This window comes from Nanorana parkeri, unplaced genomic scaffold, assembly GCF_000935625.1.
Source record: "Nanorana parkeri isolate BGI_ZX_2015 unplaced genomic scaffold, ASM93562v1 scaffold548, whole genome shotgun sequence".
Lineage (NCBI taxonomy): Eukaryota > Metazoa > Chordata > Amphibia > Anura > Dicroglossidae > Nanorana > Nanorana parkeri.
The window spans coordinates 305,194-321,402 of record NW_017306816.1 but is presented as its reverse complement, the minus strand read 5'-3'; the positions used below and the strand labels follow the sequence as shown (position 1 = coordinate 321,402).

Below are 16,209 nucleotides of genomic sequence, written 5' to 3'. Positions count from 1 at the left end.
ATTGTTTAATATATGCCTTAGAGAGGAGGCTTTGCAGGACTGGTTGCACATTAGAGGGAGACTGCCGGAAAAAAAGGAATAAGGTAAGTATTACACCTTATTCATCTACTACTAGCAAAAAAGCATTTAACCCTTGCTGTGTGGGGCCCTGCAAGGATACTTTTTTTCCTGCCTGTTAAGCTTTAACCATTCATTGTAGTGAGGTAGAAGGGTCAGGGGGGGTCTATGTCAATCTCAACATCTGATTTAACTACAATGCATTTTATATAGTAATGGTACCAACCTCTTTTGTATTGCCAGAGCAGAACAATCACTTATTAGTCTTCAGATTCACACATTTAAGTCACATCAGGAACTAAAATGCGAAACATAAGAGGTACTTCTGACACTTGTGTGCAATCATTATAGCTAGGCCTTATAACTTGCCTGATTATAACAAGCAGGCTCATACTGGTGGAATAGCATACAAACATCTTTCTCTTTATGGGTGACCAAATTCATGAATGAAGGTGTGATAAAACGGGGTGGACAAATTAATATGGAATTCAGGAGCCGGCAGGATTTTCTAGGCGCCAGCTTCATTGACAACAACTAGAGGAGACCTCAAACGTTAGGTGCAAGCTGTAATTTTCAAGGAGCACCTGGATGAATGATCATCCATTGCCCTCGGACCTGCTATAATGCAATGCATGCACACAATGGCACAACTGGGGTAGCGTAAGTGATGGTCGACCTAGTTGTGTAGCTTATAATACCCGAGCTGCAGTGTAAGTTTAAACTCCTGGTCTCCCCTTGCTTGCTCCTCACTTCACTGCCCACCATAGCTTCAATGCTTTGTAATTATTTTTAACAAAGAGCTAGCCCTGTAAAAGAAAAGAGCTTGCCCTGAGAAAGCTGATCTGGACCACCACGGAGCACAGTGCTACTCAACGAGCATTCTCTGTGCATGGTCATTTGACATCTGATCACATAACCAGCACCCATGCCACTCTTGTGTTGCGGTGGGTACAAAAGAGGTCACCCCGCACCTGGGTCTCAATGCTCAACTCATGTGACCCCTGCCAAGCAACCACCAGCCAGGCCAGTAGCTACAGGAAGGAATTAATTTCACTTATACCAGCTATTATCACAGATCTTTGCGATCATTTACTTTTATAGCTCATTAAAAAATGTCAAAACATATCAATTATGCATGTAATTAAAAAGTTAATATGATATTGTTTGTTTTAAGCTCACATTAAACAGCAAAGTGATAACAGAACAAGAAGAAGGTGTGGACCCATCTGTAGCTTTACTGCCCTAGTCACTGGCTGCCTTGGTCTTTCCATAAACCTTGGCCTGACTACACTACAACAGAATGGAGGGATGCCGCTGCTCCTTGCATGGCAGGTGCCCAACGCAGACATTTTTCTTGGCAGCTGGACAGAAAGTGATGAATTGTTCTTAACTTTTAGTATCAGCGTACTTACAGTTTGTTACAGAACTGACAATGGAATGCTGAAACCATGAGACAGAACAATGCCACCAATGTCCCTCACACAAAACATCTTTGTTCCTGGATACCTTGTCTGCATCTATGTCCACCTGCTGATCCCCATATTACATGTCAACTTAGCTGACATTTAACCCTTTCCCGAGGGCAGTGAGGTATCAGCTCTGGCCGTTGGGTTGTACGCGTATTTAGTTACACATAACACACATTCTGAAGGAATTCGCATATCAAATGATGGAATAGCTTATATTTAATAGCATCCATTTAAATAATGACACCTACAAAGATGTCAATCTGGACATCAGCCAATGGCTCATTTTTTTCGCCTGAATGCTTGTGTTTTTCCATTCACAATACTGCATTATGTATTAAAATAAACAACATGGAAGATGATTAAACCCGAGTGGGCTTTTGTTATATTACTAAGTGTGAAAGTACAAAGTGCAGTAAACCACAGTAACCCATTAGAAATCTCCTCTTAACTGGCCTATCTACAGAACACTCAAATTGGTTTGGCTGCTCTTTGTACATTTTAATGGAGTAAAGTGTATCTAACAACAAACATTTGATATATTGCACCTTCTGTCTACAGAATGATGGCTGCATTAGTTTTCTATTTTACAGGTTTTTTTCCTTAATTTTCACTTGATGGCCCTGCCAATAACCTACCTCCTGTCGTACAGTAATACTGCTCATTCTCTGTACTATATCTATAGAGGAGTAGCATTGTGACGCTAAGACAGGAAGTGTGTTAGGACTACAAAACACCCTCCTCTACATAACATAGAAGGGAATAGTTCTCTTTAGTCCACAGAAGTGAACTGGTCAGGGCTGTTAACTTACCTGGCCATACGCTATATAAATTTCTCCCTTCACGTTAAGCAGAGTAGATGGAGGAACTCCCCCACTGGACTCTTGAATTCTGACAGTCGGTGCCCGCCAGACTATTGCATTCTAACAGCCGGGGCCCATCAGGCTGTTGAATTCTGATAGCCCGCTGCTGTCAGAATAGCTGAACAGTGAATGTAACTGACTGGTTGCAGTCACTATTCTGCTGACAATTTTTGGCCTGGCTCCTTCAACAAAAGAGTAATTGACTTTTGTCAAGCCAGCAGGCCCACCGACTGTTACAGGCAGATCAACAGGTACACCGCCTACCCCCCCCCCCCCCCAAAAAAAGTCACACACTCTAATATTTAGTTGGACCGCCTTTAGCTTTGATTACGACATGCCTTCGCTGTGTCATGCTTTGCATAAGTCTATGCAATGTCACAACTTTTATTTCCATCCAGAGTTGCATTCATTTTTCCCCAAGACCTCTGTGTAAAATCTTCTCCAGCACATCCCAAATATTGCCAATGGGGTTAAGGTCTGGGCTCTGTGGTGGCCAATCCATGTGTGACAATGACGTCTCATGCTCCCTGAACTACTCTTTCACAATTGGAGCCCGATGAATCCTGGCATTGTCATCTTGGAATATGTCCAATGTGCCATCAGGGAAGAAAAAAATCCATTGATGGAAAAACCTGGTCATTCAGTATATTCAGTGAGGCAGCTGACCTCATTTTTTTGGGGACATAACATTGCTGAACCTAGACCTATTATCCAATGGAAGGCTCTGACCTTTTTGCTTAGCTAAATCCAGGTGGTGACTTTTTTTGGCCAGGCAGTCTATTTTTTTGTACTCGCACTGTTTTTAAAAAGATATAACATGGTAAAACGCGCACGTATAGGAGAGATCCCCATATGCAACAAATTACCCCCTGGATCAACATCCTACAGTGTTGTGTCTGATAAATAATAAGTCAGTTATATTTCATGCATTTAGAAACACAATCAGCCTTTTTTAGGCAATCTACATAGATGCCTAGACCCAACTCCTGTGGTCTATTCTTCAGTTTCACAGCTCCTATGGTAAAGAATCCTTTCCATATGCAGGTGCCCTCTAGTCTGTTGCAATGAACGAATTTGCATTAAGTTTGACCTCATACAGTATATGTTTATACAAGATGATCATATCCCTATTCATTTCCTCTTCTGAATCCAGAATAAGTGCAGAATGTCTTATAACGCCCAGGGCTGACAGGAGGTACTGAGTGGAAAGGCTACATACATAGTGACCATGTTTAACTAAAAGAGTAAAGTATGTTTACTTCCAAAGTAAATTTTCACATATCTTAGTGAAACAAAGTGAAAATTCACATTGAAAAGAATATCCAATCATGTTCAAGGAAAATGTTTGCTGGCACATGATTGGTTGACTGAAGTAAGCACAACTTCACGTCATTCACTGAGATAAGTGAAAATTACGTTTGGAAAGAGAACATTTATTTAGTTTAGTGAATGAGGTGACGTTGTGCTGACTTCAATCTCCCAATCATGTGCAAAAAAAAAAGTTCCTTGCTCACAATTTAGTATTCTTTCTAAAATTAATTTTCACCTTGCTATTTACTAAGATAATAGGCAGTTCACCTTAAAAATAAACATCCTTGAGTAAATCAAGCCCATAAAATCATATGTGTGCAGTTAAGCAGCGGCAGCAATTTCTGTATGCTTTGACACAAACTTTCAGTGGTTCCTTTAAGGTGGCCCCGCCCCTCTTTTTGTGGAACGTTTTAATACAGAAGCTGGCATGGGAAATTTAAAACACTGGAACATATGTACAATGCGTGCTTCTACACATGAGATTATTATTATTACATTTTACAGGAAGGTAATAATTAACAAGAACATAACTCAGAGACTGCTGCCCCCCCACCTAACATGTTACACAATGATGTGGAATAATTAACTAGGCAGATGTATGTCCAACAAGTTCATCAAGATCTACAGGAGAGAAATATAAAGATGGGATTGAGAGCAATATTTGATACATGTAACAAAGAAAGTGCCATTCCCAACATATGGCGCTTTAAACCCAACTCCGGGGGGGTTGGCAAACACAAAAACATGCAGTGGGGATGCCTGAGTATTGTAAGGCTTAAGTGCCTATTAATGCCTAGGTGAACAGAGTAAAGCTCACTGGTGCCCGATTTCCCACCTGGCCAGCGCTCACCTTTCTCCCCTTCAGCTCCAGCTGGTGGAATGTCCCTCACGTGCAGGTCAATGGAACCTGCATTAGGCATGAAGTCAGTGGTTCTTAAAGCACTGGAGCTCAGGAGAGAAGAGGCTGCAGGGACCAGTCTAGCAGTTCAGAGGGAACCAGAGGAGCGGGGATTAGGCAAACCTGTCCCCTAGGCTTGAATGAGCATTTAACCCTTGCAGTGAAGGGGTAGCCCAACTGCAAGGGTAATTTTTTGGTTTGCCCGAGGATGGGCTTTAAAGACATTCTGTCACTGCATAGCGAACGCACCCCACACCACTACCCATTTATACCTTTGCTGTATTCCCCAGCTGTTGCCTCCCTGTGCGGTGATTGGCCATTCAGGGCCTATAAATGATTATAGTAGGTTATATGCTTTCCCATACCTGGAACATTGCAAGCACTGGGTTTTTTATGGTAGCTCTGGACAATGACGCAGCGAGGAAGAGCAGCGGAGATGATTATAAATGGGTTGGGTTTTGGGGTTTAAATAGACGTGGACACTTAATGGACCAAGTTACAGTCCCATTAAAGCAGATGTCCATGCAAACAGCTAATACACAGCAGAAATGCATATATTGTAAATGCATATATTGTAAATGGATATATTGTGAACGGCTTCACCTTTCAAGGTTTTGTAGTTCTGCTAAGCCAGGCTTAGCATCCAGACGTACTGAAATAGTCCCCTCTCTCCCCGGGCCATACCACTTTATCGGAGAGCCCGGGGGAGGCCGGGAGAGAGGGGACAGTTTGACATTATGGAGGTTCCACAGGCTGAACCACAAATTCCCCCTCTAGTTCTTTCTAATGCAGATGGGCCGGTCTATGCAGACATGACGCCGCGACCCACTGCAGAGGGTGTCGCGACCCACTTTTGGGTCGCGACCCACGAGTTGAGAACCACTGTTCTAGACAGTAGAGCAGGGTCGGCGACATCACTTCTGTCCAATGCACTTGTGAAAACATTTTGGTCACTGACCTCCAGCCTAAAATGGGGCATCACCACAGTGATAGGCCAGCTAGGATAATGTGTTCTCTGTGCACTAGCACAGGCAAGAGTTCTTTGCTTAGGTTGAGCTCAGATGTTAAAAATGTAATCCACTACCTACAGATTTCCCCTTTGCCATAGAGTCACAATCACACACACACACATATGCTTTAGGACCACATGTAGGTCTATGTGGGGTGCAGACAACTCTGGAGCTGATCAAATAACTCCTATTACAGGGAAACAAAAGCTTTAGCACTACCTGATCCTATAAAAATCAACCTCTTTTATAGAGCACATTGACTTACCGGTTAGCACCTCCGCCTTGCAGCACTGGGGGTCCCTGGTTAAAATCCTGGTAAGGACACTACCTGCAAGGAGCTTGCCTGCGTTTCCTCCCAGACTCCAAAGACATGCTGAAAGGTTAATTGGCTATTGTGTAAATCGGCCCTGTATGCATGTGAGATACGGGGGCCTTAGACAGTAAGCTCCTTGAGGGTAGGGACTGATGTGAATGTGCAGTATGTAAAGCGCTGCATAAACTTGTAGGCGCTACATAAATGCCTATACTATAAAAAGCTGATCTTTACAAACATTGGAACATGTGTACAATGATAGTAATAAGCACCTGCTGAATATGATCTCTATCATTCACAGAGATTTAATTGTGAATGTCCTCTTCTTCCTGCTATCCCCATACCCTCCATCTATCTAATTATAAAATGATTCCCTATAGGGGAAGAATGCTGATTAAAAATGAATTAATACAACATTGACTTCAAAAACAGGAAAAGAGCCAAGTTTTTGTGTGTGTGCTAACCAGTTCATTCTTAAGCCGCTTATACAGCAGCAAGGAGGCTCCTCATGGGCGGGGCTTAGCTATAGAAGCAATGTGTATCACAGACGAGGCATAAAAGCTGTTTAACAAGACATAGCGCCCCATAACAGACAGTGCTTCACAAATATTTGTTCTCTCACCAAAAATGTCTCTTTTTATCACGTGCAATCACTGCATTCCTTATGAAATATCAGCTGAGGAAATTCCATACAGCATCCATTATGGCCTTCCTGTCCCGACTTGGAAAATCTTTTCACCAAGTGAGCGGTTTTAATTGCTTCCTCTTCTATTTCAGAATATCATGTTATTTTTCACAGTGTGCCGCCAGGTCACGGAAACCCTCTCCTTCCTCTTTACATCCTTGTGTGAGAAGAATGCACAGAATCGGTCCAGTCACCAGACCATCCTTGTGGAAGAAGTACAATTCATAAACTGCTTCCATTAATATTATTTCCTTTAAATCTATTATTATTAAAATCACAGAATCTGTTTTGGCTTCTTTATAAACAGAACTGACTATCCAAATAAATATGAAAACAAACAAATAACTAATTTCATGAAAACGTTCAACGATAAACTCATTTTCTAAAAAGCTGACCTTGCATGAGAGCCCATTCACACCAGGGCGGTTGCGGATCAACGCGGCTACCAAAGGGAGGTTTTGATTTGTTAATTGCGTTTCAGCGCTGAAACGCAATTTAAAACTCCCAAAATCCCGGATTAAAACCTGTATGGAAACCGCACTGATCAGCGCGGCAAACATAGTGCAGGAAACAGTTCGGGCGGGACACGCGGACCCACGCGGTCACATAAACGGTCCCCATAGCAATATATGGGATCGTTGATGTCGGCGGATCTGTACGGCTGAATCCGCGTGGCCGAACTGCCCGGTGTGCATGGGGTCTGAAAGATAAGGCGCAAATTGACGTTACTCTCCACGTACCCTCGTCTAAGGCCAGGTTCACACTATGGCGATCCATGACCGTGCGTCAATCATCACGGAATCGCCTACCGCCACCTATCGCACTGGCAGTGCCATTATTTTCTAGTGGCACCCCATTTGCACCGGGCGTATGGCGCGGGTTTCCTGCACCCGTGCAATCGGACACGATCGCGGCTAAAACAGCCGTGCGTCGTGTGTCGCAAAAAAAGATACATGTACCTTTTTTTTCTGCGATTACCGCGTGGATATAACCCCATTAAAATAAACTGCACACGACGCGTGGTCCCGAAACGTGCATCGCGCACCACCCAGGTCTACACCAGCCCTGAAACCTAGGGGAAGAAATTCACATGGCTACTAGCAGCATTATAGGTGTTCCACTTTGTTAGAGACTGCAAAGTGTTCATTGTTTTCAATCAGCACAGTCATATGTCATAAGCAAATACGTCCATCCCACTATATCACTACAACCTATACACAAAACCACATATTGCTATAATTATTTCCATTAAAGGGCACCTTGTATGTAACTGTAGGCCCGCTTATGTTGCGGCCCTCAAAATCAAAAATGCTCAGTGAAAGCTATAAAAAAGATTTAAAGATAAATGTAACAAAAACTCACTTTATACCCCCGGGTTCTGGATACTTCCTGTGGGCACTGGGAATGTCACTGGGCCTCACTGTGGGATCCTGGAAAAGCTGAGGATCCAAAATCTCATGGGAAGAGTTTAGTTCTAAGTGTAGGTTGGTTGATCCAGTCACCCGATCACTCGTTGGTATCTCTGTTTGGTCATCAATTACCAACCTGGTTTTTACAAGCAATTCTTCTCCGAATTTTGTGAACTGCTTGTGAGAACTTGTCCATTTCTGCAGGAAGTAATAACGACTGCCTCTAGCAAGAGACCAGATACTTCCTCTGATATACAAGAGAGACAAGTACTGAGCCTGTTCAATACCAATGTAGAGACAAAACAGACTAAGGGGCTCATTTATCAAGGAGAGTATACTGTATATCGCTATGTGCTCTGTTATACCCCTGCAGGGTTAATCCATACCATTGCCTGAATTTTGAAACCCATTCATTAAATGCATGTCGCTGTGCTTTATAACTGTAGGGTAGTATTTTTTTTCTTATAGGGTGCATTCACACCAAAATCGGAGGGAATCCGCAAGTCAACGGAGAGCCCATTGATTTGCAGTTGGACCTTCTGATTTTCTTCCGATCCGTTGCGTTGGATATGTTTTTCAATGGATGCTAATGGAAGAGCACCGAAAAATGAATGGGTATGAATGGGGCTAGTTCACACTAGATCTGTTGCGTTACGTTGCACTGAAAAAAAGTAGTACATGTTCTACTTTTTTTCAGCGCAACGTAACGTAATGCAACAGAGTGGTGTGAACTAGCCCCATTCACACCCATTTATTTTTCGTTTCCCTTCCATTAGCATCCATTGAAAAACGTATTGCAATGTAATGGATTGCAATGCAACAGGTCCGGTGTGAATGGGCCCTTAAAGAAGTACATAAAGGGTTATTAAACCCTCAGCGGTTTTTGCATATATCTACTGCTAGCAAGTAGTAGATATATGCAAAAACATTAAAAAAAAAAACTAAAAACTTACCTGTGTCTTCGCCGCGCGCTCCCGTCCGAACATCTGAAAATTCCTCGGGCGGCCGCAAAGGATCTTGGGGCGGGCGCATGTGCACTTCCGATGTTCGGACGGGAGATGAGGAGAGACACAAGGTAAATCTATGGAGCAGCATTCACCCGAACAGACAACGTGGGACATGAGAGAAGAGGAGGACAGAGGAGTCAGCGCTGGATCGGAGACCCGCACCAGCGCTGGAGGGACAGCTGAAAAGGACAGTAAGGAAGAAGATGATCGGATTAAGAGACATCATTTAAAGGAGAAAATCATGTGTTTTGACGCGTTCCGGTGCGATCCGATGCAGCTAAAATAGGACGAGCAGTATTTTTTCTGACTGCATGTGAACGGACTGCAATGGTGTGAATACAGCACAAGAAATCCCGTAGGAAAACATTGTGATGTATTTTACCTGCAGCAGCCAAACTGAATGGACTGCATCACAACTGCATACGGTGTGAACTAGCCATAACACTTATAGGGGATCCAAAGCCAAAAACAAACCATGCCTGCTGGTCCACCTAGGCACTGCTATTACACAAAGGTCCCCTGACCACTTCTCCCAAGTACATATGCCTGTCCTGAGGGAAGATCTATAGAAATGCAAGCAACCATTGCCTCAGTTTTTCTTCTGTCCATAAGCCTTGTTGAAGGACCGAATCTGTGTGCGGTGGAGGCTTTGATGGGCTATACAGGCAGAGGCAGTCAATCAGAGTGTTAACAACACATTATAATGAAAAAATCTATTGTCCTTCAAACAAAAACAAAATAAATCCATTGTTCTTCAAACAAACAAAAAAAAGTATTGTTCTCACCACAACACTAACACTATCCCCATGTTGTCTCCATAAGACTCACTGTTCTGCAATCCAGCACTGTTCCTCAGGGGGGTTGAATGACAACCAGCGTCATTTAAGCCATTTCCTGTAAGCCCAGGGCGTCAAGGACCCGTCCTCTGAGGGTACAACTTTAAGCCGCAATAGGTTCATAGGAAAGTGCTGCAGAGAACAGAGCCATTACCTGGAATTGTGCCTTAAAAACCTGAAAATGAATATTAAATGTTCCCTCACTTGATGGGGTCTTACCTTACCCCAGACCCTAACACTAACCCTAACCTAATGCCTATCTAATTTAATCCAGGGCAAGTAACATTATTCAACCCAGAAGCCAGCTCGCCAATGCTCCTTAAAAATGACAGCTGGTGCCTAACTTTTGAGGTTTTCACTAGCTGTTGTCAATGGAGCTAGCTCCTAAAAATGGAATAATGACACGCTGACACCTGGGCCCCTGGAACAATGGCAAACTGACAAGTGTGACCATGGAAAAAGGGCAAACTGACATGTGAGCAACTGGAATAATAGCACACTGATATCTGGGCTCCTGGAATAATAAACACACTGATATCTGAGCTCCTGGAATAATAGCACACTGATATCTGGGCTCCTGGAATAATAAACACACTGATATCTGAGCTCCTGGAATAATAGCACACTGATATCTGGGCTCCTGGAATAATAGCACACTGATATCTGAGCTCCTTAAATAATAGCAGGTTGGAACATAGGCTTCTAAATTATGACCCACTGACAGCTAAACCTCTAGATCAATGGAACACTGACATCTGGGCTCTTGGAATAATAGCATATTGGAACCTAGGCTTCTAAATTATGACACACTGACACCTAAACCTCTAAAATAATGTCACACTGACATGTAGGCCCCTACCATGCTTTATAGGGGGTTTTTTTTGCCTTCCTCTGGATCAACAGGGGGTAGCTGTGGGCATAGCATTCTGTTTATACTTTTCTTCTCTCTTTGGTTTTTTTTCTCCATATCTCTATAGGTTGAACTCGATGGACTTGTGTCTTTTTTCTACCTGACTAACTATGTAACTATGTACAATAATGGCGCATTGACATCTGGCTCTTAGAATAATGGCACATTCTAACCTAGGCTTATAAATTATGATACTCTTACACCTGAGCCCCTCGAATAATGGCACAATGACCTGTGGGCCCCTATTAAAATGGCACACTAGCATCTGGGCCCCTCAAATAATGGTACACTTACATCTGGACCCCTCGAATAATGGCATGCTTACATCTGGACCCCTCGAATAATGGCACACTAGCAGCTGGGCCCCTCAAATAATGACACACTAACATATGGGCCCCTCAAATAATGACACACTTACATCTGGACCCCTCAAATAATGGCATGCTTACATCTGGGCCCGTCAAATAATGACACACTAACATATGGACCCCTCAAATAACGGCACACTAGCATCTGGGCCACTCGAATAATTTTGCACTGACATCTGGGCCCTTTGAATTATGGCAAACTCAAGCTTGACGTCCCAGAATAATGACAGCCGGGCATTTGGGGTACCAGGGGTGATGATACTTTAAGTTGAAGAATAATGACACAATGGATCTTAGTATAACCCAGTTCCTTTGTCTTCCATGGAGCAGAAATTGGTGAAAGATTCATATAAAAATGACTTTTTTTTCTGGTTTGGGATTGGTTTTGGTTTTCCCAGACACGTTTATTGTTCTCAGGATCGTTTCCAGCTTGAGATTCCGCCCTGTCACTTAGATTCTATTTTCCGGCTGGCTGCCCCTTCCCTCTGTCATTATGTACTAACGAGCATCCCTCAAGCTTCCTGCATGCTGAGAGAACGGCAACAAAGATAGTCCAGGGGTGTGGTGGGAGCTGACAGCAGAACAGAGAAGATATATCCTGCTCCATCACTAATGACCCAAACGGGTACTAAGAACCTGGTAAACACAACCTAATTCTTTCCTTTCAGTTGCTCAGCATTTACTGCCATTCCAAGTTCCAAATAGTTTATTGTCACCCTTTATAATGAGATGCTAGCTGCTTCTTTCATCTACACCAGGGGTAGTTAAAACTGCAAATGCCATCATGGCTCTGCCTCTGGGATTAATTCATGTGGCTGTCAGAGTCTAGCAAAGTTTCGTGGGACTTGTAGTTCCTCAACAGCTGGTGTGCAGAGGTTCCCTACCCCTGATCTACACCAATGTATGCATAGTATACAAAAGAAAAGTTATGCGATTCAAAACAAAGTGATAATAAATAGTATGTCCATGTTATAATAGTATGTATGTCCATGTTATCGCCAAGCGTGTGCATCCAGCAAATTATGTACAAAACGAAACCAGCCCATCAGGTCAAAGCAACGCATCCCAAATGATGAAATACTGACAACGAAAAAACGGTACATGGAGGAACTTTTCAGGTGCTACAGTGATATTCTCCACAACATCAGAAATGTAAAAACCCGGTTATTGTTATTTATACAAAAGACAAAAATCCAATAAAAATTTACAAAAACTGTTGCATATTATAGTACATATTTCATTTCAGAATAGAGATTTATATCAATTATAGTTTTTTGCTGCTCCCGCAGAATACCCTCAAAAAAACTCCCACCATTCAGCATTTATTATACCTACTGATAGAAAAAAATAGTACAATCTTTATATTTTAATGAACCACATGGCAGGGGAGGGGCAATACTGTATGAACAAAGCATAAAAATTAAATGGTGGTTGGGGGGGGAGGATTTGGACAATAGGTATGGAATGTGCAGCATGCTTTGTCCTATAGAAACCAAACAACTTCTATCTCATAGGATGCTGCTATCATGCATAATATTACTTCTAATTGGCTGCTGTTGGTTTCAGCAATTTGCATATTGCTCATGATTGAATCAGCCTTGTATTAGATCATTCTGAGACACACCCTGGCCAGTAGCATTAGAGAGCCTCACCCTATACCAGGGCTGAGCAACTCCGGCCCTCCAGCTGTGGCACACCTACAAATCTCATTAGGCATTGCAAGACTGACAGTCACAGAGTGACTCCCAAAGGCAGATGCATAATGGGATTTGTAGTTTCACCACAGCTGGAGGGCCGGAGTTTTCCTATCCCTGTATTAGGCTATACTGAGACACACCCTGGCTAGTAGCATAAGAAAGCCTTACTCTATGCCAAAGGTGGGCAACTTTGGCCCTCCAGCTGTGTTGCAATTACAAATCCCATTAGGCATCGGAAGATTCTGACAGCCACAGACATGACTCCCAGAGGCAGATGCATGATGGGATTTATAGTAGTTTTACCTCAGCTGGAGGGCCAGAGTTTGCCTACCCTTGTATTAGACCATTCTGAGACACACCCTGGCTAGTAGCATAACGGTGGCCATACACTTTACAACCATCGCAAGACCTTAGTCTTGCGATGGTTGTAAAGTAATTCAAAAAACTTACGATCTGACCATCTTGGACAGGCAGGTTGTACTTGCGATCATCGCAAGCCCGCCCATCAGGGCGATGACCGCAATGCTGAACGGGCATTTGTCTCCCGAGCATCATTCAAACCAGCCAAAAATCGTACGATTTTCGGCTGGTTTTCTAGCATGCTCCTTAGACAAAAGACGTGCGACCGTACAGTAGAAACGGTCGCACATCTTCATTCACACTGCACGATTCTCGTACGATCGCTGGATTTCACGCGATTCTCGTACGAGAATCGTGCAGTGTATGGGCACCTTAAGAGAGCCTCACTCTATGCACTGTCCATGTAGAAAAGCTTCTTCTTCTACCACCTGCTGAGTCCTTCTATATAGATAAATGCAAAGTCAGTGATGCTTCCTCATATCTCTAAATATATAGCAGACACTTATATCAATACATTAGAGTATTGGGACCTTTATGATCTAAGAAAAACAAATTAAACATAACCAGATTTTTCTAAATCGACATTTCATCGCAGACAATTCATTTTTTTCCTGTATATTATTTTCCCATCATACACCAAGGCGAAAGCAGCTCATTCTCCTAATATATATTATAGTCTACGGGCCCTCAGGGGCAGGGCTCTCCTTACCATCTTGTCTTGAATTGTATTGTGATTGTAATGTCTTCCCTATATTGTAAAGCGCTGCGCAAACTGTTGGCGCTATATAAATCCTGTATACTAATAATAATAATACGGGGCCTATTTATAACACAGCGAATGATGGACCTGCTGCTCACGCCTAATGCTGCTTTCACCATCAAAAGATCTGTTGCATTTACAAAGTACGTTTGCTGTCCATATTCCCCAGTGTGTTTGGTCAATCGAAGCAAATTGGCTGCCACTCCTCTGATGCCTGCGTTCCGATTTCTCAAATAGGAAATATAGGTGTCAGTGTTGTCACTACTGGATTTAAACAGTTGCCATCTTCCAATGGTCAATCACCGTGTTTACGATCAATTCCTATGTAGATCCCGCTACATTGGATGCCACTTGCTGACTATTCTTTCCATTCGCCCCTTGCCCCAGGAGAATGTCCTCTGCACGGGGAAATTCTATCAGTCAATTTTTATTTTTAAGAAATGTTCTACTTCGTGCAATGAGAGGTATTTACCAAAAATGGAGCAGACAAAATCTGGAGCAGTTGCCCATGGCAACCAATCAGTTTCTCTCTTCATTTTGTTCAGTTAAGATTTGAAAATGAAAGAGAGAAGCTGATTGGTTGGAATGTACAGCTGCTGTAGATTTTGTCTGCTCCAGTTTTCATAAATTCCCCCCATTGTATTTATGTGAATAGACACATAAATATGTGTATGTATGCATATATATATTTATATATCAAACTACACAAATAATTTTATAGTTACAATGAATGTGTGACATTTAACAAGACCAATGTAACATAAATCTTTCTTACTTGCACACAACATATGTCCCTCCCCTCCAGTTTCCTATTTATAGCCAAATTTCACGCTGGGTTGAACTGGCGGGGCCACCAAGAAGGGGATATGAGTGCCCCTGATGTCCCCTTTAAGTCTGCACAAACCATTGAAATCTAAAATGTTGCAAACTCTTTTCTTGTCTGTCTGCCACATTTCAGAGCAAAACATTCCGCTGAGCAGATACCAGACTCAATTTTCCTGATCAGCAGCTTGCAGCAGGCAGCTGGTTGTGTGGGCACAGTCAGGCCCGGATCGCTGGCATTCTGGAGGCTTGCCACACCTTAAGCATTACTGAACCGCCGTCTGCAAAGAGCAGCGCTGTGCAATAGCCCTCAGCAACACAAGCTGTCCAGGGGGGTGTGAAACGAAACCTTTGTGTGCTACAATAAGCCCTTTAAACCAGATGACAGGGACTGATAGGGCGCCGGCGTGTTCCATAGCTCTGTACAAAGTCAGGACACAAAAGAGCTGTAATAATGTATGATATAGACGCATTAAACACTGTGCAAAGTGTGCACACACAATACACACATTCACATACAAATGTGGGCAATGCAAACAGCATTTTGCAATGTGCACCGTGCCAATTGGCAGTCACCTAGTTGCTTCGGGTTACCACCGCACGAATAAGATTTTACAGCAGGTGCAACCTGGAAAGCAAAGGGTTAACACTGGCAGGTGTCGGTGACCGGTTACCTCCTTCCTCCTGCTGACTGCCCCAGGTCTGGTCACCAGCGCTGTCTCGTTCAGTACAACCGCCGTGTCTTCCACGAAGGGAGCATCCGGCATGGAGTCGTCCGCTTCCAGCTCGATGACCTGCAGCCCCAGCTTGTCTTTCAGGACCCGGGTGTAGAGCTCATGCTGCCTCCGGGCTTTGGCGGTGTCCACCTCCCCGCTGTCTGTGCTCCGGAGAGCCTGCTGGCTCAACGAGTTCGGGATGCAGCGCACGATGGCATGCGTACACTTCCCTAAGACGGAGGCAGCCTGCGCAGACATGTCGGAGGGGCTGACAGTCACCCGCTGCTGCTGCTTCTCTAGCTGGACTCTGACCGAGATCAATGACCAGACTACAGAGACACAGCCCGCATCCCACAATGTAAACCGGTAACCAGCACTGAGATGTAATGCACTTCGCAATTGGCCGCTTATCGGTGCCACTTGATTGGATGCTGCGCGATCCCTTCTGACATCCTCGCCTGGTGCTGAGGATAGAGCAGGATTTCATTCATAGAGAGAGGAGAGGATGTGCCTGCCAAGGCTGTGTACACACACCTCATTGACAAGAGGACATCGCCCGACACATCCATGTTTAATGTACACAAAGATTAAAGCTGATGTCTCCTTGTTTTATGGCTGATGTCTGGTGTCCTCTCCTTATGGTTTTATTCACATCTTGTGTCCTCACTTGATGGTTTTATATTCACATCTTGTGTCCTCACTTTATGGTTTTTATACATGT

At 43.5% G+C, this 16,209-nt stretch overlaps 1 protein-coding gene across 2 annotated transcripts in view; it reads right to left on the bottom strand.

Annotated features, from left to right (window-relative positions):
- The window catches only part of DDAH1 (dimethylarginine dimethylaminohydrolase 1), a 73,511-nt gene extending 57,755 nt beyond the window's left edge, over positions 1-15,756 (bottom strand). Inside the window, exon 1 of one of the 2 annotated variants that reach the window (XM_018561856.1) lies at positions 15,440-15,756. In XM_018561856.1, the coding sequence (XP_018417358.1) occupies positions 15,440-15,746 (307 nt within the window). In that variant the 5' untranslated portion in view covers positions 15,747-15,756. The remainder of the gene's footprint in view (positions 1-15,439) is intronic. The other variant, XM_018561854.1, reaches the window with a different exon arrangement.
- Between the last annotated feature and the right edge of the window lie 453 nt (positions 15,757-16,209).